General features: G+C 42.6%; 1 protein-coding gene across 4 annotated transcripts in view; it reads left to right on the top strand.

The window, feature by feature from the left end:
• ITPKA (inositol-trisphosphate 3-kinase A) overlaps positions 1-21,687 on the top strand; it is a 42,895-nt gene continuing 21,208 nt past the window's right edge. For 2 of the 4 annotated variants that reach the window (XR_015772878.1, XM_088057346.1), the window contains exons 1-2: positions 19-612; positions 974-1,024. Coding sequence is in view for 3 of the 4 variants with exons in the window: in XM_088057346.1 (XP_087913472.1) it covers positions 109-612; positions 974-1,024 (555 nt within the window). In the remaining variant the exon portion in view is untranslated. Of the gene's footprint in view, positions 613-973; positions 1,025-21,687 lie in introns of all 4 variants that reach the window. The other 2 variants (XM_088057347.1, XM_005522486.3) reach the window with 2 other exon arrangements.

The following is a 21,687-nucleotide window of genomic DNA, read 5'->3' on the forward strand; positions in this document are numbered from 1 at the left end:
CCCGGGCAGGGGGGGCGGGAGATGCGCCCCTCCACCGGGCTCCGGGCAGCCGCCGGAGGCTGACTGAGCCACAAAGAAGTTTCCCCGGCGGCGGCGCGGCGCTCCCCCATGCGCGCCTCCGGCCGCCGGTCCTGGGGCGCTGCTCGGCAGGCGCCAGGCGCCGACCCCGCCATGGAGCCCCGCGCGGGGCTGCACAGCAGCCCGGAGCTCAGCCGGGCCAAGCGGCTGACCGTGGGGGAGCTCTGCTCCCTCTTCGAGGCTCGCTGCGCCGCCGTCGCCGCTGCCGCCGCCCGTCAGCTGCCCGACCGGCCGAAGAGGGGCTGCCGACCCCCGAACGGGGTTCTGCCGCCCGTCATCCCCCGGCTCACCGTCACCGCCGAGGAGAGCGAGGAGGCGCAGGGCAGCCCCCAGGCGCGGCCGGCGCGGCCGGAGGGCGGCGGGCTGAGGACGGGCAGCTCGCTGCACCTGCAGTCCCGCAGGCTGTCCAACTCCTCGGTCTCCTCCACCGGCTCCTCGTCCCTCCTGGAGGACTCGGAGGACGACGTGCTGAGCGACACGGAGTGTAGGAGCCAGGGCATCGTGCACTTGGAGCACGGCGAGGACACGAGCCAGGTAGGGGCGCGGGGTGAGAGGTTCGACCGGGACGCGCTGGCCCGTCCCCGGGCCAGCCTGGCCGGGCAACTGGGCGCCTCCCTGGCTTCTCAGGGGCCACCAGATGCTCCCGCTTGGAGTGAGGTTTCTATGACCCAACTCCACGCAAACTCCGGGAAACTCCTGTCCTGGGCCGGCAGCAGTGCGCTGCGGTGCACGGGCTGCTGCGCCTGTTGGACAAGCGCTTCTGCACGTGGGCTGCTAAAAAGCCCGGCCAGGTGTGCGCTGTTTCTTTCTGCTGTGGAATTGTACTTTATGTCCCAAGAATATGAGGAGATGTTTTTTGATCATAAGTGGGTTGTTTTTTTTTCTTTTTTTCCAGTCTCCTGTGTCAGATGCTCAAAATAAAATTTTTCCAGGCATTTCCCAGCAGGTATTTTTTGTCTCTTTCAGTCCTGAAGTCTGTGGTTGTCAATTTTTGAGCCGCTTCTTGCTGTGAGCATGACAGGAGATGGGGAGGAGCTTGGAATGGATAGAATGCATGCTTTTGTCCATTCTGGCAGCAACACATTCTTCTCAGTAAATCCCCTCTGTAATTTGGCAGCTTTCATCCATGAAGTGCACTTTTGAAGGCATATAGTTAGTTGCTTTTTCATGATCTTTGATGTGTATTTGCCTGACTCCATACAGCGTGCTTCTCAGGCTTTTGTACCTGAAAAATGTAGCTTTAGTGAATTCCCCCTCCCACCTTCATTGACACCACTGCTTAAGTTGTTGTTCTACTGCCAACTCATTGGTGCTGAATTGTTTTCAAGCAGAACATATGCTTTGATAAAAAAGGTATAAAGAAGAAGTAATGCAACTTGTAGGTGATACCTCCAGCTGTACTTTTCTCATGGTAATTGTGGGTTTGCTACTTTAAAGGACACATAGTACAGGAACTATGCTATGCACGATATTGGTTTTCTTTGCATCAACTTGTGGCCTGATTTTGGAAGAGAAAAAAACAAAAGGGTTTTGTACTTTGTAATTTTGAGTGTCAAGAAACCTGTAATAATAATAATAATAGTAATACTTAGTTTGTACTTTTGATTCTGAGGTAGAATCTGGTTTGCAGGGGAAAAAAATTACTGTTGTTTTGCTTTCTTTTCTAAAATACGTGCTATATGGTTTTGTGAAAGTATCAGGAGAACAGAAATGAAAGATAATAAAGGGCCATAGGATCATTTGACTCAATATCCTTGTTCTGGCAGTATGTGTGGTTAATGGGGAGCAAGAATTAAGTGATGACACTTCAGCAGTAAGAGAACTCTGGGATGGCATTGTGGCAGCTGGTTAAACTGTGTGAATATAGACTGAAGCAAAACTGATTCTTCAGCTGAGAAGCTGTGCTACCTCAAAGGTTATGCTTCTGCATCTCCTAAATCATTGGTAGTAAATGCAATATTGAGACCCAAGTGATTGGGAGTGTATCCTTCCCTGTAGTCTGACATGCATTATCATGTGAGTGGTACTATCTTCTAGGAAGTCTTTATAGTCACCTTTTAATTACAAGAAAATAAAATATTAAAAGAAGGAGATCTCTAACATTGATTTGTAGACAAACTAAAAATACCCATATTATAAATTAAACTCTGAGAGACTGTCCTGTTCATTTAGGTGTGCGGGGAAAATGAGAACTTTGATAGTATTATAATAACTCAGTTTCTGAAAAATTTTTTGCAGTTTTCCAAAGTTTAGTGCAGCTGCAGGACTGTTTAATGCCTCCTTGGTAAAGTAAGTATTCCCTCAACATAGGTAAAATACTTGATGTTTTAAAAGGCTGAGTTACGTTTCCGTACCTGCTGTGTAGGGGAATATGGGGAAAACTGTGCACCAGGAACTGATTTACTTTCTCTCATTATCCCTTCTGTGGCAAGTTGTGAAACCGGAGCAGGGACTGGTACCTAGGACTCTAAACCAGCAGAGCTTCATGGCACTACCTAATATATGGGCTCACCTGCTCAGTGACTGCTTACATGGTTCATCCTTCCCTAACTTGCTGCATTACCCACCAAGAGCTGAAATCCAGGAATCTGCTGTTTCTCCTGCGGTCAGGTTCACTGCCCTTCATCTCAGGTGGCCTTACTGTTTTCTCACCAATACCCAGAGGCATCCAGGACAGTTCTGGTGATTGATGTCTTTTGATACTGGACAGTGCTGTCCAGTCTTGTTTCTTCAGCAAAGCAGTGACTTCATACCATGCCAAAGTTGGAGTCTATGCTTTGAACCTCTGGGGGTTCAGCTTTACAGGATGTGTCCCTTCAGATCGTAAATCTTGAGGCAGGATGAATGTTTGTTTTAGAATGGAAGGCTTTGAGTTCAAGGCACGCACATGCAAGTGAAAAGAACTACAAATTTTAGGATAACCTGTGGAATGGTTTTATATTTTTAAGATTTTATTTAGAGGCAGTCTGGAACATTTTGTTCATATTTATTGTTTTCAGTGTATTTTAATAGGCGAAGGCTTGTTCTAAGAGCGGAACATAAAGCCTAGAGACTTTTCTGAAGGAAATTCAAATCAGAGGTGCGCCAAAATTACTGCTTCCCAGTTCATGGGAAATGTTGACATTTTAAAACCTCTCTTGTATTGGGGAACTCCCTGAGACTTTTCTCAGGAAATATTAGAAGTTAATTTGGAGCCTGGCACCTTATGATTAAGCTCAGACCAGTGCTCAGAGAACTGCTGGGTTGTCAAGCCTACCAGGCTCCCCAATGCCTACCAGGGACCTTGGAAACTTGCCCAGGTTCTCAACTGTGGGAGTAGAAGTTCTGATAATATTCCTGTTATCAGAGCTTCAAGGCTTCCATCTGGAGACCCAGGAACTTGAGACCTAAGCTGAAGAAGGCCCTCCTAGGCCTCTCTACTGTTGACCTGGAGATCAAGACCCAGTTGAGTCTGAAATATTCTGGGCTCTCAAGCTGCCTGTGCAGGACTGTGTGTGAGATGGGAAGCTCAAGAGGCTCTGTGTCCAGGACTTGCTGCCCTGGAGTTCTCAGGCCTTAAATCTCAGGTTGGTATGCTTGGGAGTGCTGTCTCTGTATACCTTGGAGGACAGCTCTCCTTGGTAGTTCACTTGGCAAACAACTTTCCAAGAGGATGAGTGATTCAGTTAAGTATTTCACAGAGCATTTGGGGTTGGATGGATTGACACATCATGACGATTTTTGTTTCTTCTTGAGAACAGTACGTGGGCATGTCCCTGGAGTGTTAGGGTCTGTGTGGGGGCAGTGAATACCTTGGGGCCGATGGCTGAGGATGACAGTGCAGTGCCAGCCTGGCTCCGCTGGGATGAAGTGCTGTTCACTGGGACAAAGTGCTGTTCACATCTGGGCAGGCCCACCTTTGAGAGAAGCTCAGTGGGTGGTGTTCCAGTTTCTCTGCATAAGTTATTCATGCCATTTTGCAGTAATTAGCAGAGGCTTTGAAATTGGGCTGTCCTGGCTTTCCTGAAGGAAGACCCTTCCAGCAATGGAGGGCTGAAAGTATGAGAGAAGCCTATTCTGCTGCTGTCCTGTTTGTTCAGCTTGGGGTTCAGTGAAAACCGATTGTGCAAAGCTGTGCTAATGGCAACTGCATAATGCCATATTTGGAGCTTTGCAACTCTTGGCAGTTAACTTAAGAAATATTGGTTATTTTTTAAATAGCCAATTGACAGAATAGATTTTACCCTATGGCAAAAGCTAACATTCCTACATTTAAATGGGAAGCGTGCTTTTGTAGCCTTGCTTCATGCTGTCTGAGAGGTGTATATACACAGCTGAATCTTGCAGTGAAAACATCAGTGGTGGCTTTATAGTAATGGAGAGTATACATGAGTTACATATTTTTGTCTTCATTCTGTGAGTGAGCAGTTTTGAGAAGTACGAAGTCTGGTTAGCACCTTCTTTGTTGGGACAGAGACTTTAAAGAGTGGTTTTCACAGAGAATAAACACCATGATAATGTACAGCAGCCTCTTGTCCTCTTTATAGGAGAATGCTATTTACTAGATAGAAGCATGCCAAATAAATCTACTCATTTTCATAACTGTGACCTGTCATTCCAAATTTCTGGAACCGTAACCATGAGAACAGCTGACAGTTTGCTACAGAAAAAGCAGTTCAGTTCTTGCCTGCAGTGATACCAGTCGAGAAACTTTGGGGGATATTCTTTAGGGAAGTGCATTTGGTTTGGTTTCAGTGATCTTCTTGATGTTATTTTTCGTAGCATCAAGTATCTTAAAAATGGGCAAGTGTATAGAAAAGCACACACACTTAATAGCTAACTAACTAAATAAATTAATAAATACAGAATGAAAGTTTCAACTACTTTGGCTCAGGGGTGGATTACATAAGCTAATGCAGTAGAATAAAATTGTTATTTTTAAATAAAGAATAGGAATGACGGGATGACATAAGTAAGACTGTTAATGGGATTTTAGCCTACTCTCCAAAGGAAAGAAAGCTTGTGTAATCACTCTATCAATTCAATTTCAACTGCTTTAGTAGGTTTCAGCCAAATTTGGCAGTGGCACAGACATCTCAAAGTTTCTTCAAGAGCTCTTTAAAGTTTCACAAAGGTCAGACTGGGTGGAAGAGGAAACCAAAATAAGTCATACTTTTTCTTCTTGGGGGGAGAAGGTCCTAGGGGATATTAACAGCTCTCTTCTGTTTGGCTTTTTGACTGGCAAATTGGCATATTGGCATAGGTGCTGCCATGCTGGATCCAGCTGCAGCAGGTAGTGTCTCCTCTCCTGAGGCTAATTAGGAGAAAGTATGGGAGGGATCATACAGTGCTGTGGGCTGGTGAGGTTAGGGAATGTGGAAGGCGCTAGTTGAGGCACAGGGGTGAAAGGGAGAAAGTTATGAGGAGGTGTGGAAATGTTAGGGAGGTTGATGGGTTTTTGGAACAAGTTTGTAGAAGACAGTGACAAGCTGTAGATACTCTGATAAGGGTGCAGGACAGTAGATACCAGTGAAGTAGAAACTAAGCTTCTCTAGTGTTCTGCTCATGAAGCAGCTGCTTTTAATGGAATACATTTCATGCTGCTGAAAACATGCAGATTTATGATAGTCCCAAATACTGGAATCTTCCCATTGTATACTGAACAAATTTGAGGTGAACAGCAGTAATGTTCTGTATTTGCACAGCACTTGGAACAAAACTCTGAACTGAGAGCTATCTCTCAGTTTGAGGATGAATTCTTCACCACTGTACATCGCAGTGGTAGAGTATATCAAAACATCAGCAGTATCAGGTCTAATGGTGAATTTTTATTAGTAAATGTGGATTCTCGTCTATAAGGAAATGACTTAGCACTTCTCAAATCAGTTGAGAGAGAGGCAATTAAATGCCTTATCAGATAAGAGTTTCTAATCCTGGATATAGCTGAAATGGTGACTTAGAGATTACAAGATTCTTCTCTTCTGAATTAATTTCACTCTGATAGTTTTCATTTCTCATATGTTAACGGACATATTGTTTGGGCATACAGTCTAAAGCTGAGAGAACTCTGTGATAACCTTTTCTTTATGGACCTGCTGTGTTGGGTGTGTTGTAGAAGTTTCTCTGTATGTCCACTTATAGTTCAAACCTCCTTATAATGCTTGTTACAACTGGAAAGGTGGGAAAAAATAACAGCAACTCCTCATCACTGGGTGATGCATATTTAAACAGGTCATACCTAAGTATATTTTTATTCTTTTATATTATTTTTTATATTTTATTTGTGAAAACCCATGCCAGTCTTAAAAGGAATAAGGGTAGTAGCTGGCACAGTAGGTTGGAAATTTTGTATGTCTGTATATTTTTGGGTTCTGACAGTATTACCCTGTTAGATTGGTTTGATTAGAGTGAATATTTTTTAGCTGGTTAATTTGATTACCATGTGTAATTAGTATGGTAGTTAACATATTCAAAAATTACCTCAACTCACATCTAAAGTTTATTATAAATGGAATGTGTTAAAGTGGATCGTTTTGATTAAATGCTCACAATGTGATGCAATTTAATGTTGGAAGCTGAGAATGCACATTGTATTTATGTGGTAAATAGCTGTTTTGTTTAGCAGGGGCTGAGAAAAACTAAGGATCATCATACGGCATTTTGTAGTGATTATCTGTAAAATGTGGTGGCAGAAAAAGTAATGTTAACCTTACACATCTTGGAAAGAAAAGGTGATCTGATGTACAGCAGCAGTTGGGTCTGTTTCTCTTCTTTCACAGTCGGGGAAGTTGTTGCAGCAAAAGGGGGCTGAGGCAGAGAAAATTGGCTTGTCAGTCCATGTTAATTTGGATCTTGCACAGCGCAGTTTTAAATTGAGTTTTAAGTGCTCTTCTCTACCAGCAGAGCTTCATCTCAAAAGCTCACAAATTGGGTAAGATGGCATTGTCTGTCCAGAGCATAGCATACCTGGGGAAAAATATCATTAAAAAGGAGGGGAGTGGAAGCTGGTATTAGTCTCCATCAAGTCCTTTTGAACAAAAGCATAGGGAAGGGTGAGAGGCTACCTGTTCATCCAGTGTCAGGCTAGCAAATACTTTGCTGTATTGTTTCCAATGCTTAACTGATTCATTCCAGTCAGTAATGGAGAATGCTTTCTGGGATAACACATAACCAGCAGCATTTGAGTGGATTTTTTGTACATTGAGTGGATTTGATGAATGCTGAGCTTCTCACAAGGAATGAAATCTTTTACCTTCCGAAACATGGAGGTGTGAGACTGATGCTATAGAAACCTACCCTGAACCCATCAGGCCTGGCTATTGTTGCTCCTTTGCAAATCTTCTATTCCTTGACAAGCTTGTGAAGAAGTTAGCCAAAGACAAATCGACAGCTCATTTGAAGCAGCAATCATAAACTTGCCATGATCCAGATTTAGAGATTGGGACAGACTTTCCAGGCCAGTTGGTGACTGTAGCAAGCATGACACAGACACTGCTTTGTGGGAGCTTGGCATTAACCCAGAATCCGGGAGCACTCCTTATTTACAGGCTGAAATATCCAGGTAAGATGACACACTGATGCAAACACTTTCAAATGTTTACCTCTATTAGCCCACAAATACCGTATTTATTATACTCACATTCAACTTCATTCTGCCGTTCTTATTCAGCCTTCTGACCTCATCTATACATGAGCCACATTCTAACAGAGGTGTGATTACAGGTGATAAAGAATATGTATTGAAACAGGTTATGTCTGGGTGTCATTGGTGCTGAAATGTGTCTGATTCATCCAGAGGATTAACGATGTTGCAGAACTGTGTGAGTTAGTTAGTGGGAATGGCGCAGTTCACTTGGGATGTATCAGCAGAACTGCTTCCTACAACTTCATACATACTTTGTACAACTTCCACGTGATAAGAATAATGTCTCTTGATAAATTACATTGAACATTGCATAGAGAGAGAAGGTCTTTGTTTTCAGTGATGGTAAGAAATCATTATTCATTATCAATATAACTGATTTTGTCTCCTGGTCTCTGCCACATCCCAACATAAAGTGATCCAGTCTTAGTTATAGCTGCATTCACTACTCTGAGCTGCTACAGAGAATACAGCTTTCTTTGTGTCTTAGCTCTTTTCAAGCAGATCCATATAGCTGAGAACGCTGCAGCGGTTCTTTCTAGTGATGTTCACTCAAGACAGAACTACTTTTCTGTGCTCTACTTCGTTTGCTTCCTGTGGTGGAGTGTTGAATCAAATGCACACTTCTACTTCTCACCTTTGAGATGCTGGTGCTAGTCTAAGTCTGTGTGTTGTGGGCACACAAGAGATCGATGGAGCTCAGCTGTGAGGGCCATCCCACTCCAGGCGCAGGAGGTGAGCTTGAGGAGGCTCAGCTGAGCACCAGGCAGCTGTGAATTGAGTTTTCCCATACAAGAAGGCATTTCTCACCAGCACCAGCCAGCGCTGGCTCGCTCTGTAGCACGTACTTTGGAAATGGAGGGAGCATTGTTGCCGTGTGTCAGCACCTTCCACTACTGGAGGTACTACTCTTCAGATGCTCTGAAATCACCACCTCTGCTGAAAACCTTCAAAGAACCTCTGAGCACATGGCACAGGTAGTAGTTCTGTCTTGTGCTTTCAAATCACCAGTCTTATGGGTACACACATTGCAAAGGGTAGCTGCAAGGTTCTAATGCAGGCTACTCAAGAGCAGAACTTTGGAGATGAGGGAGATAAGAGGGTTGTGACAGGCTCAGGTTATGTACAACCAGACAGAAGGGAAATGACTGACAGGGGTTGGGAAGGCTACTGGAAATGTGAGAGGAAGGACTAGAGGGAAAAGCAAAACTTAATAGGCAAGGAGATTATTGCTTTAAAGTTCAAGGAAAATACATTGTCAAAAAAAGCAGGAGAACATGTGACAACTATATTAAGAAGTCATTAGTCAAACATTGAAAGTGTATGTAATGAAAGAATTCACGTGCCTGCAGTGTGGGTATGTTAATGTTCTACTGTCTTTCATCACAAGCAGGATTAGCACTTGATGCACAGAATTCATGAGTTTCAACTGTTCTGTATTTTCAGTCAACTCAAAGGATAAGTTACAGTTCCACAGTGTCTGATGACATGTATTGCAGAACCTCTGTTTATTCACAGATAGCTCTGCAGCAGATCACAGGAAGGGAAAGGCTGACTTCCCAATTTAACGCTGCTGAATGCTGATGTGGAGAACTGCTGCCTTTCACAGTTTCACAGTCCCTCTTTGCCTGGTAAGAGACTAGGGAAGTTATTTATGGAGGCTTTCACCATGGCAAATAACAGTATTTTTTTTTCATTCTCCTTTTTTACTAGCAGAAGCACTGAACATTTGTACATGCAGCCAAAGTTAATGGGAGCTGTTCTACAGCACTATTCTACATTATTGTATAACACTGGGTATTAGAAAAAGCAAAGGCTGACACCTCAGTTCAAGCTTTCAAAATTAGTTTTTATAATAAATAAATATAACTATTATGTAACTATAAATAAACAAAGAAAAACTTTCCTAACTAAATCATTAACCCATCTTTCCTTCAATATTTTTCCCTGTAAGTTGTGAATAAAACACTTCACTGAATAGGTTGTGAAAACAAATTCATTTAAATTTGGAAAACAGTCTACTGCTGCAGTAACAGTTGTCTTAAAGTTTGTACCGAAAACTTCAATTCTGAAAATTTCTGAGTACCCAGTTTTGCAGTTAAGGCATTACTAAAGTTCCAGCACAAATGTGGTTCTGAATCTGACCATGTTCCAGGGGTGGAAGGTGCTAACATCAGGCAGTGATGTTTCATCTTCCCTCCCTTTCCAAAATGCACGCTGTGGAGCGAAGGCGGTGCTGCCTGGCCTGGGCAACGTGCCCTTGCTAGAGAGGGCACTCACAGGAGGGCTGCACTTGGAGAGGCTCTTCAGGCACCGTGACAGGTGCCCTCTGGTGTGGGGAAAACCTGGTTCACAGCTGCCTGGTGCACAGCTGAGCCTCCTCAAGCTCACCTCCTGTGCATGGCTGAACACATCCCTCACAGCTGAGCTATGCTGATCCCTTGTGTGTGCTGTAGCCAGCAGTCTCCACAGAAGGTAATTAAGTACTAATGAGAGTCTACCGCAAATTAATTTTGGGGTTCTTACTGGTTATCTGCCAGGCCTTGTTAGGTTGACTTCTGCTGCTCCCATTCCTTACTCCTGCTTTGAAAACACTCCTCTTCCTAGATTTCAGGCTCTTTTCTCAAAATTCAAGGTTAAAAAGCTTTTCAGAGGATTCACTAGAAATTTTGTAGTGGGGTCAATATGAATCTTTTTCTAGCCTTGGAAACAACTCAAGGTTTTGATAGTATTGTTCAATCTGAAGCAAACCAGTTTTAGCTCTTTTTTGAGGTGGGTAACTAAGAGCAAATCACCAGAAAATGAAACACATATAAAGAATCCTTGTGCATTGGTGCTTTGTGCAGGAAATCTGGGTTTTGAGACCCTGATCTTCCGAAAGAGGCAGAGCTAGAGAAGTCTGTATGGCCTTTGCATGCTTCTCCTTTGTTGTATGCTTATGTGATGCAGAAGAAAGGATAAAAATCTATGTGAACAGTGTTTTTGCATGCAGATCAGCTGTTATCTTGTGTGGGGTTTGAGTGGGTTGTTGGCTAAGTGCACTTGACCTGAATATTCTAATCATGATAAGCTCTGCTTGGTGTGGGCTCCCTCCTTTGCCACCCATGTATGGTCTGTAGGAACAGCATTGCTGACCCTACAAAGGGTCAGCTTTGTTCAGAGGAAAATGTAATCTGAAGAAACTAAGAAACCTTCCTACGCTTCAGCTCTCACTTTTGATAAAGCAAAATGCTGAGTATCAGAATTTTGAGCTGATAATTTGATATGCTTTGTATTGTCTTGCTTGTGGAATTTAAACAAGGAACTTTTTTTGCCTTCTTTGTACCAACCCAGAAGGAGTAAGTAATTAAATCCTGAGGCACTCATTTCAGGACAGATCCTGCCATTCTGTTGAAAAACCTATGAAATGATTTTAAAGTGGACACTCCTGATTTCCAGGCGCTTTTGCCTATCACTTGTTCATGGTGCCACCACGGCTATCAAAGGCAGTCAGTGGAAAAAATAATGAAGCCATATTTTATGTGTTAGGAAGAAGTAAGCCTATAGAATTCTCTCTGGACTAATGGTCTGCCTGGATTTGGGCAGTAATCAGGCCCCTATAACAGTTTTTGAGTTGTTTTTCCAAAATTCATAGAAAATTACTTGCTTTCAGCAAAGACACGGAGAAAGGGAGCAAATCCTGAGCTCTCTTACAGTCCAGTGATTGTTAATCACTATGCCAACAGTCTCCAAGTCTTTTTCCAGCAGTAGGACTGGCTGATGTCCTGATTTTATGATTTCCCATTCCAATATTAAAACCGGAGTGACTGATAACTAATCATCTGTCTTCTGTCCCTGTTTATCCATTGGGATTTTCTCTATCATCTCTAGAAATATGTCCTTTCCATTGCTATAGTTCTGTGTCTTGATCCTAGTCTGCCTTTTCAGTCCTCTGATTTTACAGGCAACAATCCTGTCTGGGACTATAGGATGAATGTAGCCAAGTCACCAGCTTTCTTTTTATGTCACATACTTCAAGAAAAAGAGTAGATGGGCAGCAATATCAGTCTTGGCTTGTGAAGTAACTTCTCTGTGTGGCCTGTTACTCTGTGTTCAGTGTAGGTCACCACCCTTCTGCAAATGACATTTCAAATATCTGTCTTCTCTTTGTTGAGCCCTGGGAAATTGATATTGGTCTCTCTTGGGTTTTGCTACCTGTGTCCAATGTGGCACAGAAACTGCTGCTTGCTCCATATTTCAGGAGGCTGGTGTAGGTGGTTGTGCAGGATACGGGAGTGTAGCTTGCAGTTCTGTTGCTAGGAGCCAACAGTATGAAGTTCTTTGAAGTTTTATGGGGGCTTTAAAATCTCTTTTACCATGAGATAAAAATTTTGATAGATAAATTGTCTTTATAAACTACACTCTATTTATTTTACTTCATATTTAGGTGGGTTTGCATCTTAATAATTGGCAATTGATGCTTATGCTTTTACAAAAGTGGGATTCTCCAGTATCCTGATGGTGAACACACGTTTACCTTCCGGGCAGAGGAAGCATGCTCCGTAAAACACATTTGCTATTGTTCAAACACCCACAACTCTTCAGGAAGACAGATGCCTTGTTTCAGTTTCAGTCTTTAGTTGAGTCACTCGTGCTTATGTAAGGTTTGAATTTGATTCTCTTTCTTAAGGCTACATTATGGAAATTAAACTCTTAAATAACCCCTTGTCTCTGGGGCTAGCTGCTACTGATACAGAGGTGGAATTCAACTCACCTCTCTTATGTTGTCCTGTTAACAGAAAGTATCTTTTGATCCTGTAGTTTTGCTCAAGGGAGAAATAATATTTTCTCTGTATTCCTTACATAGTTCTTAGGGCTGGCTTGGGGAAGGAAGAGTTTCTCAGGTTTGCTTCAAAAACAAACAACTGCCTTGTAAGCCTCTTGCTCCAATGGGATAAGGTGAAGAGTCCTCATTTCTGTAGAATTACTGGTTTCTTAATCGTTGCCGCATTCCATTAATAGGAGTGTCGGTTTTTGTTTGGTTGCGGTTGTTGTTTTTTTTGTTTGTTTCAAAATCCTTTCAACAGAGTGGTTTGGAATAATCTCAGAGATATACTGTGTTGAAGCTTGGAGTTATTAAAGTGGTTGAAGGATGTGGCTTTCCCCTAGGTAAACACCACACCCTGCTCAGCAGCAGTGCCTATCACATGTTGACACTTGCATTCCATGGCAAGGGGTGGGCCCTGTTTGAACAGTACAGTGCACTACAGGTGAAGCAGTAACTCCTTATGCTTCTTTAGAGGATAATGGATAGAGGCAGTTCAGAGGAGACAAGGAAGGAGTGGTGGAGTACTGGACTTTGTCTTGTGATAGATGGAAGAGAGTTGGTAAACTGTTACCAGTATATGTGTGGTTTTTTTTTTACATGACATATTTTTAGACCCTAATAATCTTTTCACTTAACACTATATTTTGAATATTTGACTCTCTCATTTGAGAGCCTTTAATTTAGTTTACAAGCACTAATTACTTTAATTATTCAACAGTGTTCTGAAGTAGAGTTGTTATGACCTGCAGTTGTGGGAGCTGGAGCAGAGAAAGGGCACATATCTGGACCTGGATTCCATACTGAAGCAGTGAAATTTGCTCAGATCTTTTGCAAGTGACTGTCTGACAGTTTAGAAGCAGAATTATCTTGGTAGGAAAGAAAAGTTACATAAAAAAATTTAAAAATCAATTCCTGTCAGTAACCTCTCCAGATGCATGTAGATATATACATGCAGCTGCCTTAATTCTGTCCTTGTACTTCCTATCTTTTCCTATAGAAAAAATTAATTACAGTACAATAGTCTTCCACTGTTAAATTTCTTTCAGGCAGAATCTCAAAGCTGTGTGGGATGCACCTTCTGGGTCCCTTACATGAGGATGTGTTGAAAGCAAGGTCAGCTTTCAACATGTGTCCACTAACCCAGACTGCTGGGAATAGGAAGAGAGGGGTCTTTGACCAATTAGTAGAAAAGAGTTTTGCAATTCTTGTTGAATGGTAGTAGTTTCTGGCAAATAGGGAAGTGTAAGAAAATATAAACATTAAAATTTTCTTTATTTCTCTTTGTCTCTTCAGACTGAAGATTCTGCTCTGGCCTCTGATTCACTGGGATGTTAAAGTGGTGGTGAGCTTAGCCCTGAACTGCTGGGCAGGCAGGATAGAGCTGTGTCTCCAGGTAACAGGCTGCACCACCATTGCAAATAAGATGAAGCACATGCTCAGCTTCCTTCCCAAATTCACTCAGGGGAGATTAGCTTATTGAAGTTATTTCCTGGTTTCTTGCCAGAACAGTCTCTCTTGATGTTATGCAGAAACCACACCTGATTTAAATGGATTGGCACTTGTACATTTGGATTTGAGGTCAAGCACAGTTCACAAATGACACATTCGTGCCTTAACAAGTTGTGATTATGTTTAAGACTAAACCTATTTATTGGTCTATGAACAGAGAAATGTGGATCTCTTTGGGTTTTAAGTAGTTCCAAATATTCATCCTGTTTGGAACTGATAATTCTGTGTCCTACCTGATGGGATGTTGAGCTTATTTTATCACGTAAAGAGTGTTGTCTTTCTAGATGTCCCCTTCTCATGACTGGAGATGTCAGTGACCCATGAGATGTGGAAGATGGGCAGAGAATTGTCAAATTGCTAGACTGTTTCTGAAGATTTAAACTGCAGTTGTTTTGGAGGTTAAGAAAGATTTCTTTCCTTCTGCCACACCATCTGCTGAAGTGATGTTTGATTTACCACATGTCTGTTTTGGGTGATGGACAGACTGAATAAATCTTGAATGTTTGGGCTCTGAGTCAACTTTCCTGCAGTGGGAACTTTCCATCTACTTCTTGGATAATAACATTTCAGTTTCCAGCAAGACTGATGTTCTGGCAGAACCCTGCTAGGGGCAGAATGTCGTTGGTTCAGCTTTCCTGTGTTCACTAAGGACAGGTGGCAGAGCTCCATCCCGTTAGAGAGCCAGTGTCTTTCAGAGCAGACCACAAGCTGTGAAAGTAGGGATAGTGGCCATGTTTAGCGCCTGCTATGGAAGACAGACGGTTTAGTATCCTTTAGAACAAAAAACGTTTATTCTTGTTGAAGTAAAATCTGTCTTTCAGTCAACAGTATCAGCTTTTACAACGTATCTGTGAGATAAATGAAAGAAACCCTTGTGACAATGCACCTTTGAAGCCATCTAATTACTTTATTATTTTGTCTTTTGGCCCAGGATTAATATAGAGGTTGTAGATATTTCAGTTGGTAATAACCAGAAACAAAATGTCGACATAGATCCCTGCAGAGTAGTCAGCAGACTGTGGCTCTTGATGCTGTTTGCAGGAAGGCAAGCAAGACTTTTGCTTCTTTGTAGTTCATTTTCCTCTGATTTGGAGTGGAAGTGCTCCTGGAGTGTACAAGTGAAATCCAGCTGTGGGATGGTTGTGGGATTTTGTGCTCCTAGTAACTGAGTCTGATACTGACCATCCATTTCTCTTACCTTCACTTCTTCCTTTAGTCCAGACATAGTGAGCACCCTGCAAGCTTACCAACTATCCTATAGAGTCACAAAACCAAATTAAGTGTACATCTCACTGCATGGTGAGGCACCACAGGGGAGAAAACACAGGAACCTGAGGCTTCTGACTTGCAGTGTTGTTTCTGCTTATTGCATTAAGTTTCTCATGACTCTGAAGCTTTAGCCCAGCCCGTGGTGAGTGCAGCACAAACAGGAAATGGAAGCCTGCAGTCAGAGGATACACCTGCCAAATGCTGGTTGAGCAGCTGTGGCCCTCACCCATGGCTGAGTGCAAAGCCAGAGGCATCAAGGGCTAAGAACAGGCTGAGCTCTGTTTCTCCTCTAAGGTTTGGAGGCTGGAGGGTGAAAGAGGGGGAGGGAGAGATGAAGGTGTGTTCACAGTTTGCCTGGCAGTCTGATGAGAGGTGCTGATCAGGAGGCTGCTTGTGTAGCATGTGAACTGCTGCTCTTCAGGAGTGCATGTTCTCCCTTGCTGTTGATTATCAGTTTTACAGCTCCAGCTGGCACTCCTACATCACGGGAAGATCAACTGTGTGACAGAGAAGGGAGTGTTAAGTTCCCCTGGGGACTTAGATAAAAGGATGGTCAGGGCTGCCAAGGCATCCAGAGCCTGGAGAAGGCTCAGGGATATCCTTGACCAGGGATATGGTTACACTGTATTCCTTGAGCAGCAGCTGACAGCCTGTGAAGTAACACAGCTGCCCTGGCAGAGGGCCATTTGCTGTGATTCAGCCAAATCACCAGTTGGCATTGATTGGCACAGACCTCAGCATGAAGAATGATGCTGTTGCATGTCAAGGCACAGACTTTCCAAAGCTGATGCTCGAGCTCTGGACTCTGGACCAGGCTGGCCAGATGTCAGTTAACACAATGCAAAATTCTGGTCCCAAATAGCTTTTCCTCTAGTCCTAAACACTGACTCCTGTGTGTATTAGTGTTTGGTGCTTCAAAAACCTATTTCCTGCCCAGGACCAAGAGAAGGTGAAATGTGGTAATAACGGGGCTAAGTGAGTTGCTTAGGAGCCTTACCCTACCTTGGGTGCTGAATTAAGTGTTGCACTCAGAAGCTCGGTGATAAAGGTTTGTGTGAGGGTTCACTCACGTACGTTTGGGGAGCATTCTCCTTCTTAACTTGCTCTTTCACCTCCCACCCATTGAGATCTTTGTCTCGATTTGTGATTCATGTCTGATTCAGCCAAGTGGGTAGTAGACTTGGCAGCAGGAATCTCCTGAGCTTGAGGATTCCAGGAACCTTTAATAAGGGGCAAGAGCACAGAAACTGGCTGCTGCAAGTATAAAGTGCCTTCTGTGATAAATTCAGGGATTTGCTGTTGTTTGGGGCATTTTTGTTTTGGCTGTGGGAAAATCTTGTACCTTGCTTCCCTACACAGAACAGTTCTGGATATTTCAGTTATATTGCTGCCAACAAATGTGGTAAAAACGTCATGTATGCCTCACTTGCTCCATGTCTTGTTAGGTGTTCTAAGTTTCTTCAAGTACTAGATAATCCCAAGCCTAGGAGTTGTTATAGGATGGATAATTATAAAAAAAAGTAATGGAATTGATCATCTGCAATCAAAGGCTTTTACTATCTGCTTTAGGTACTTTAAAAGCATGCATGGATGTGTACGTATATATCTGTATATATTACTAGAAGAAACACCTAGGATAATTATGTTTTGTTTACATTTGGCATCAAAATGTCAGCTGGTTCAGGATCTGGATCTGACCAAGATGACTGCCTGCCTGTTTCAGATCTGCAGAGACAACTACACTAAGCCTCAAACTGAAACAGCTCAAAACCAGAATCCCTTGATAGGCAAATTTTTTGACTGTAACCGGAAGGATACTGTGTTGCTCAGCAACTCTCACTATCTTTTAATTTATTTTTTTTTCTTATATAACATCACTCAGATCCTCAGTTCTCTTCATGAGGTGAAGCCATATGGTGAACTGTCCCAGAGCTGTACTCCTTGAAAAAATGAAATCCATAATAACCGTTGAAGCTGGCTGCTGGGAAGCTGTGCCCATGGAAAGTCATTGGTTTGTGGGAAATTGTGCTGATAACAACTTGTCTCAGTAGAGTATTGTGATTTTGACAAAGCAGTAGATACTTTGCTTAAATGTTGTGTGATTATTTTTTCAGTAGATTGTAATTATAGTACTGTTGTTATTGACTACATTCACACAGAGAAAGAAGCTGATCTAATTACACAGTAATTAAATTAGGCCATTAATTTTCTTGTTTGTGATTTGCTCAAAATTATTTCTCATGGAAGCTTTTTATAATAATGGCAGGTATTGACTGTGTTGAAACAGATGAAAAGAAAGTTTTGCTTGGACTAGGTTTAGTCCATTAAAATAATACAGTTAATAGCTCTAGACCTATATTTAGGTTCTTTACCTGTGTAGGTCCAATATGTCAGGTCAAAGCCAATTCAAATAAAATGGCAAACAGTAATGAAAACAAAGAAAAAGTATATTATTTTAATTTTATAAATTATTTAACTAATTTAATGAAATGGCATAAATTATTAGGAAAACAAATTAGCTTTCAAACTGCTTTCAGTTTTAATAAACTATGGTAAATAAAGCAGTCAAGGATTTTGTAGATAAAATTAACTCAGAGGCTTTAAAAAACATTTTAAGTAAGTGTATATACTATAAAAAGTAAAACTGGAGGTCAAGAAGGCCAATGGTTTCTTGGAATGCATTAAGAAGAGCATTGCCAGCAGGTCTAGGAAAGTGATTCTGTCCTTCTGCTTAGCCCTTGTGAGGCTGCATCTGGTCTCCTCAGTACAAGAGAGACACGGAGCTCCTGGAGCAGGTCCAGAGAAGGGCTTTGAAGAGGATTAGGAGACTGGAGCATCTCTCATGAGGAAGGGCTGAGGAAGCTGGGCTTGTTCAGCCTTGAAAAGAGACACTGGAGATGGGACCTCATCAATGTCTGTCAGGATCTGAGGGAGGTGTCAGAGGATGGAGCCAGGTTCTGCTCAGTGGTGCAAGCAACAGGACAAGAGGCAATGGGCAGAAACAGATGCACAGGAAGTTCCACCTGAATAGGAGGTAAAACTTCTACAGGTGGCCAAGCACCGAAACAGGTTGCCCAGGGAGGTTGTGGGGTCTCCCTCACTGGAGATAGTCTGGAGCCATCTGGATGGGATCCTGTGCTACGTACTCTAGAATGACCCTGCTTGAGCAGGGAGGTTGGACCAAATGACCCACCGTGGTCCCTTCCAACCTGACAAGTTCTATGAAACAGTAATAAAACTGTAAAAGATACAGAGTTTAAAAGAAACAATTATGAACAGAAGGTAATGAGCTGAGTACCTGCTCACACTGATAGTTCAGACACCTGTGTAATACAGTGGACCTCATGAGGATTTGTCACTCAGAGTAATATGGATGCTAGTGTGTGACCAGGAAGGAAGAGAAGAGGGGCAAAAAAGCCAACCCAGCAGAAAGCTGAGCCACTGGAGAATGGCTAATACTGTGTCTGGATAAATCATAACTGATACACAGTTTAGTAATTCTTAGTGTTATTTTTGAGCCTGCTCATAGAAGGCAGTTCCAGCTATTAACTGGTCTGATGAGTTCCCAGACACTTTACTTTTCCAGACACTCTTGCTGTGGTTACTGTGCCCCAAAAGAGGCCAACACTCATCACCTTCTCATGTGCTGGCCAACATCCCTGGGCAAGGGGTTGCTCAGTGCTCCTGCAGTTTGGGCACATGGCTCTTACAGGATTGTTCTGAAATGCACATAATAACATTTTGATAATTATAGTTTTCTGTACTCCTTACAAGTCCCTGTGGAGGAACTTTGCTCCTTCTAGGAGTTGGTGAGACACTGAGTAGGCAGTGGCAACCAGCATTACAGATTAGATTTCAGCCCCCATGTCCCAGAGTGGCAGAATTTAGCCTAAATGATGTAAAGACTTTAAGAGAACAGTAGATAATGATGGCTGACAATTAAGTACACTCTTTCTTAAAGCCTTTTAGGAAAAAAAAAAGGATTCCTGAAAAAAATTCTCATTATCCTTTTGTTTCTTGCTGTCATAATAGCTTTTTTATGTAGGCTTTGTACTAGTGCACAAAAAAAAAAAAAAGACAACAGGATCTTGGATAAAGAAACCACTGAAATTTACCCGATAAAAGGATTCAAAGGTCATTGTTTGCAGTAGCCTAGCAGAATTTCCATGATGATTTACCAGCTCAGGCAAGAAAATACACCTCCACTCTGCTGCTGATGGAATCATGGATGTTTTTAAAGACCCCTTATGATTTATATAAAATTTTAGTGTTCTTTTGTTCTTTAACTCATTATAATTTCAAGTAACCTGCTAGAATTATGAAAGCTGAATTACTTCATTTTTCTTAAGGAAAGGTTTTTCTTATTCCCCCTACCCCCAACACTTCCTAATTTAGATGTCACTGATGTTTTTAATTATTGTAATTGCTAAAAAGTCCTAAGTGAAACAAATTCTTGTGTATGTTAACTGTTTGTCATTTCTTGCCTGAGGGTAGTTACATTTGTTTCAGACATTCACAGAACTGAGATATTGTTTTCTTTTTACCCTTAAATAAGTGAGAGATTTATTTATTTTTCCACAGAACAACAGAGGAAGGTTCAGGTCCCTCTCTGCTGTTGCCTTTAGGATTTAGAGTGGCTCTCCTGTTCCTGAGGGATTCAGCATATGCTCAGAGAGATGCTAGTTGTTCTGTACTGCCTGTAAAACAACAACAGCAACTAAAAAACCCTATCCAATTCAGGGAGTTTGCACTAATCTCTTCAGTGAGCTTGTCTGTTAGGATGTTACAGCTCTTGTCCTGAAGTGATGGGAGGGTTTCAAGAAAGCCTGGTGGTTCTGGGAGATTTATTCTTGGGGACAGTGGGGTCTGAGCCCAAACTCCTTGAAATGGATGAAAGACCTCTCAGAGAGTTCAGTGGATTTTCATGAAGCAAGTCTTCCAGTATATTTGTGCAGGTTCATCACGACTGTGCCTCTGCACGCTGGTCTTGTGTGAAGTTGCATGCTTATCATGAGAAAAGGCCTGGAGAAAGCCATGCTCACACAAACCAGTGGTGCTTGGTTACTGCTGTTCTTTGCTCTTCCTCAATGGATAGACATGATGGCAGCAGCCACCTTTATCCAGGACTGAACAGGTTGGGAATACCTCATCTGGCCAGCATCTTGTCTGCATATGCACAGAGCAGGTCTCCACATCTGCTGCATGGATGTGTGCTTCTCTTCAGAGCTGTGCTTCAAAGTTAGGAAAGTGAGTTAAGAGAGTAATCTAGGTAGCAGGTCAGATTACCACAGTTCCTTTGCACGCACTGTGGCAGCATTGGGTCAATTCCTTCTCCCATTCTCTTCCCTGAAATTTTGTCCATTTGCTGCCAGGGGCACACTTGCCATGACACAGACTGTCACATGGCCTGCCCCACTGGCAGCAAACTTGTTTTTCTCTCTTTATTGCCCCACACCTTTTATTGCTCAGGTGGATTTATATCGTGTCAGTTAAAGTTCACGTCGAGTAACTTACATGCTGAGTCTAAGAATGTTAATAGTTTGCTTCTTGGCTCTCTTGGAATGACTTTATTCTTACTTTTGGAAAACTCTTGAACATATTGAGGCATATAAAATAGCATCAGTGATGTCAAGAGCATCTGATTCAGACAATCCTGAATGCAGATACAATACAGAGATACCTGAGTTTCCCCTGGGAATCTAGAAGAAGTGAGGTCTTGGAGAAACGCAGGCAGAGCAAAAAATCAAGGAAGACTGAGCAGGAATCTAGAAGAAAGAGAGAGGTAGAGGAAGGAGGGAGATCAGGCTGCAAGTACAGATGGGCAGTGGTAGAAGCCCCCTTTGCCATTGCAGCATAAGGCAGTGATTTGAAAAGCACATAATGCCATTGCTAACAAAGAAGAGATCTTGCTTTAGAAATAGAAGTGAGAATGATTCCTCCTACAGCAAGCACACAAAGTTTTCATCTTCCCACTCACACCACTGCTCTACCAGCATGCAGCCCTGCTTGCATCCTGGCAATTTGTACCCTGGGTTAACTGAGCGGGGAGACTAGAAATTGAGGTAGAAGAAAGCGAAACTGCTGAACCCCTGCTGATGGCATCACTCCCTGCAGGATGGGTCTGAAGGCAATCCTTTCCCTCCCAGCCTGAGCCTTCTGCTTTCCCTACCTTGAGAGGGAGGAGAGATTTGTTAAGAGATTATTTAAAATTAAATAAGGTAAATAAAAATTGTCAGTGTCTAGTTATTGGATGAGTAACTTAAACATACTTATCCAAGGCAGCCGTAACCTAAGCAGCCAAAGTCCACTTGAGCTAGGGCTGAATTTGGCCCATTGTCTGTCCTTCACGCCCACAGTATAAATAAAACCTTCAGCTTCTTAGTGTTAGGTGGGAGGGAGGAGG

Source organism: Pseudopodoces humilis, chromosome 7 (assembly GCF_049639895.1).
Source record: "Pseudopodoces humilis isolate 2021_Gansu_Grassland_sample_001 chromosome 7, ASM4963989v1, whole genome shotgun sequence".
Classification (NCBI taxonomy): Eukaryota; Metazoa; Chordata; class Aves; order Passeriformes; family Paridae; genus Pseudopodoces; species Pseudopodoces humilis.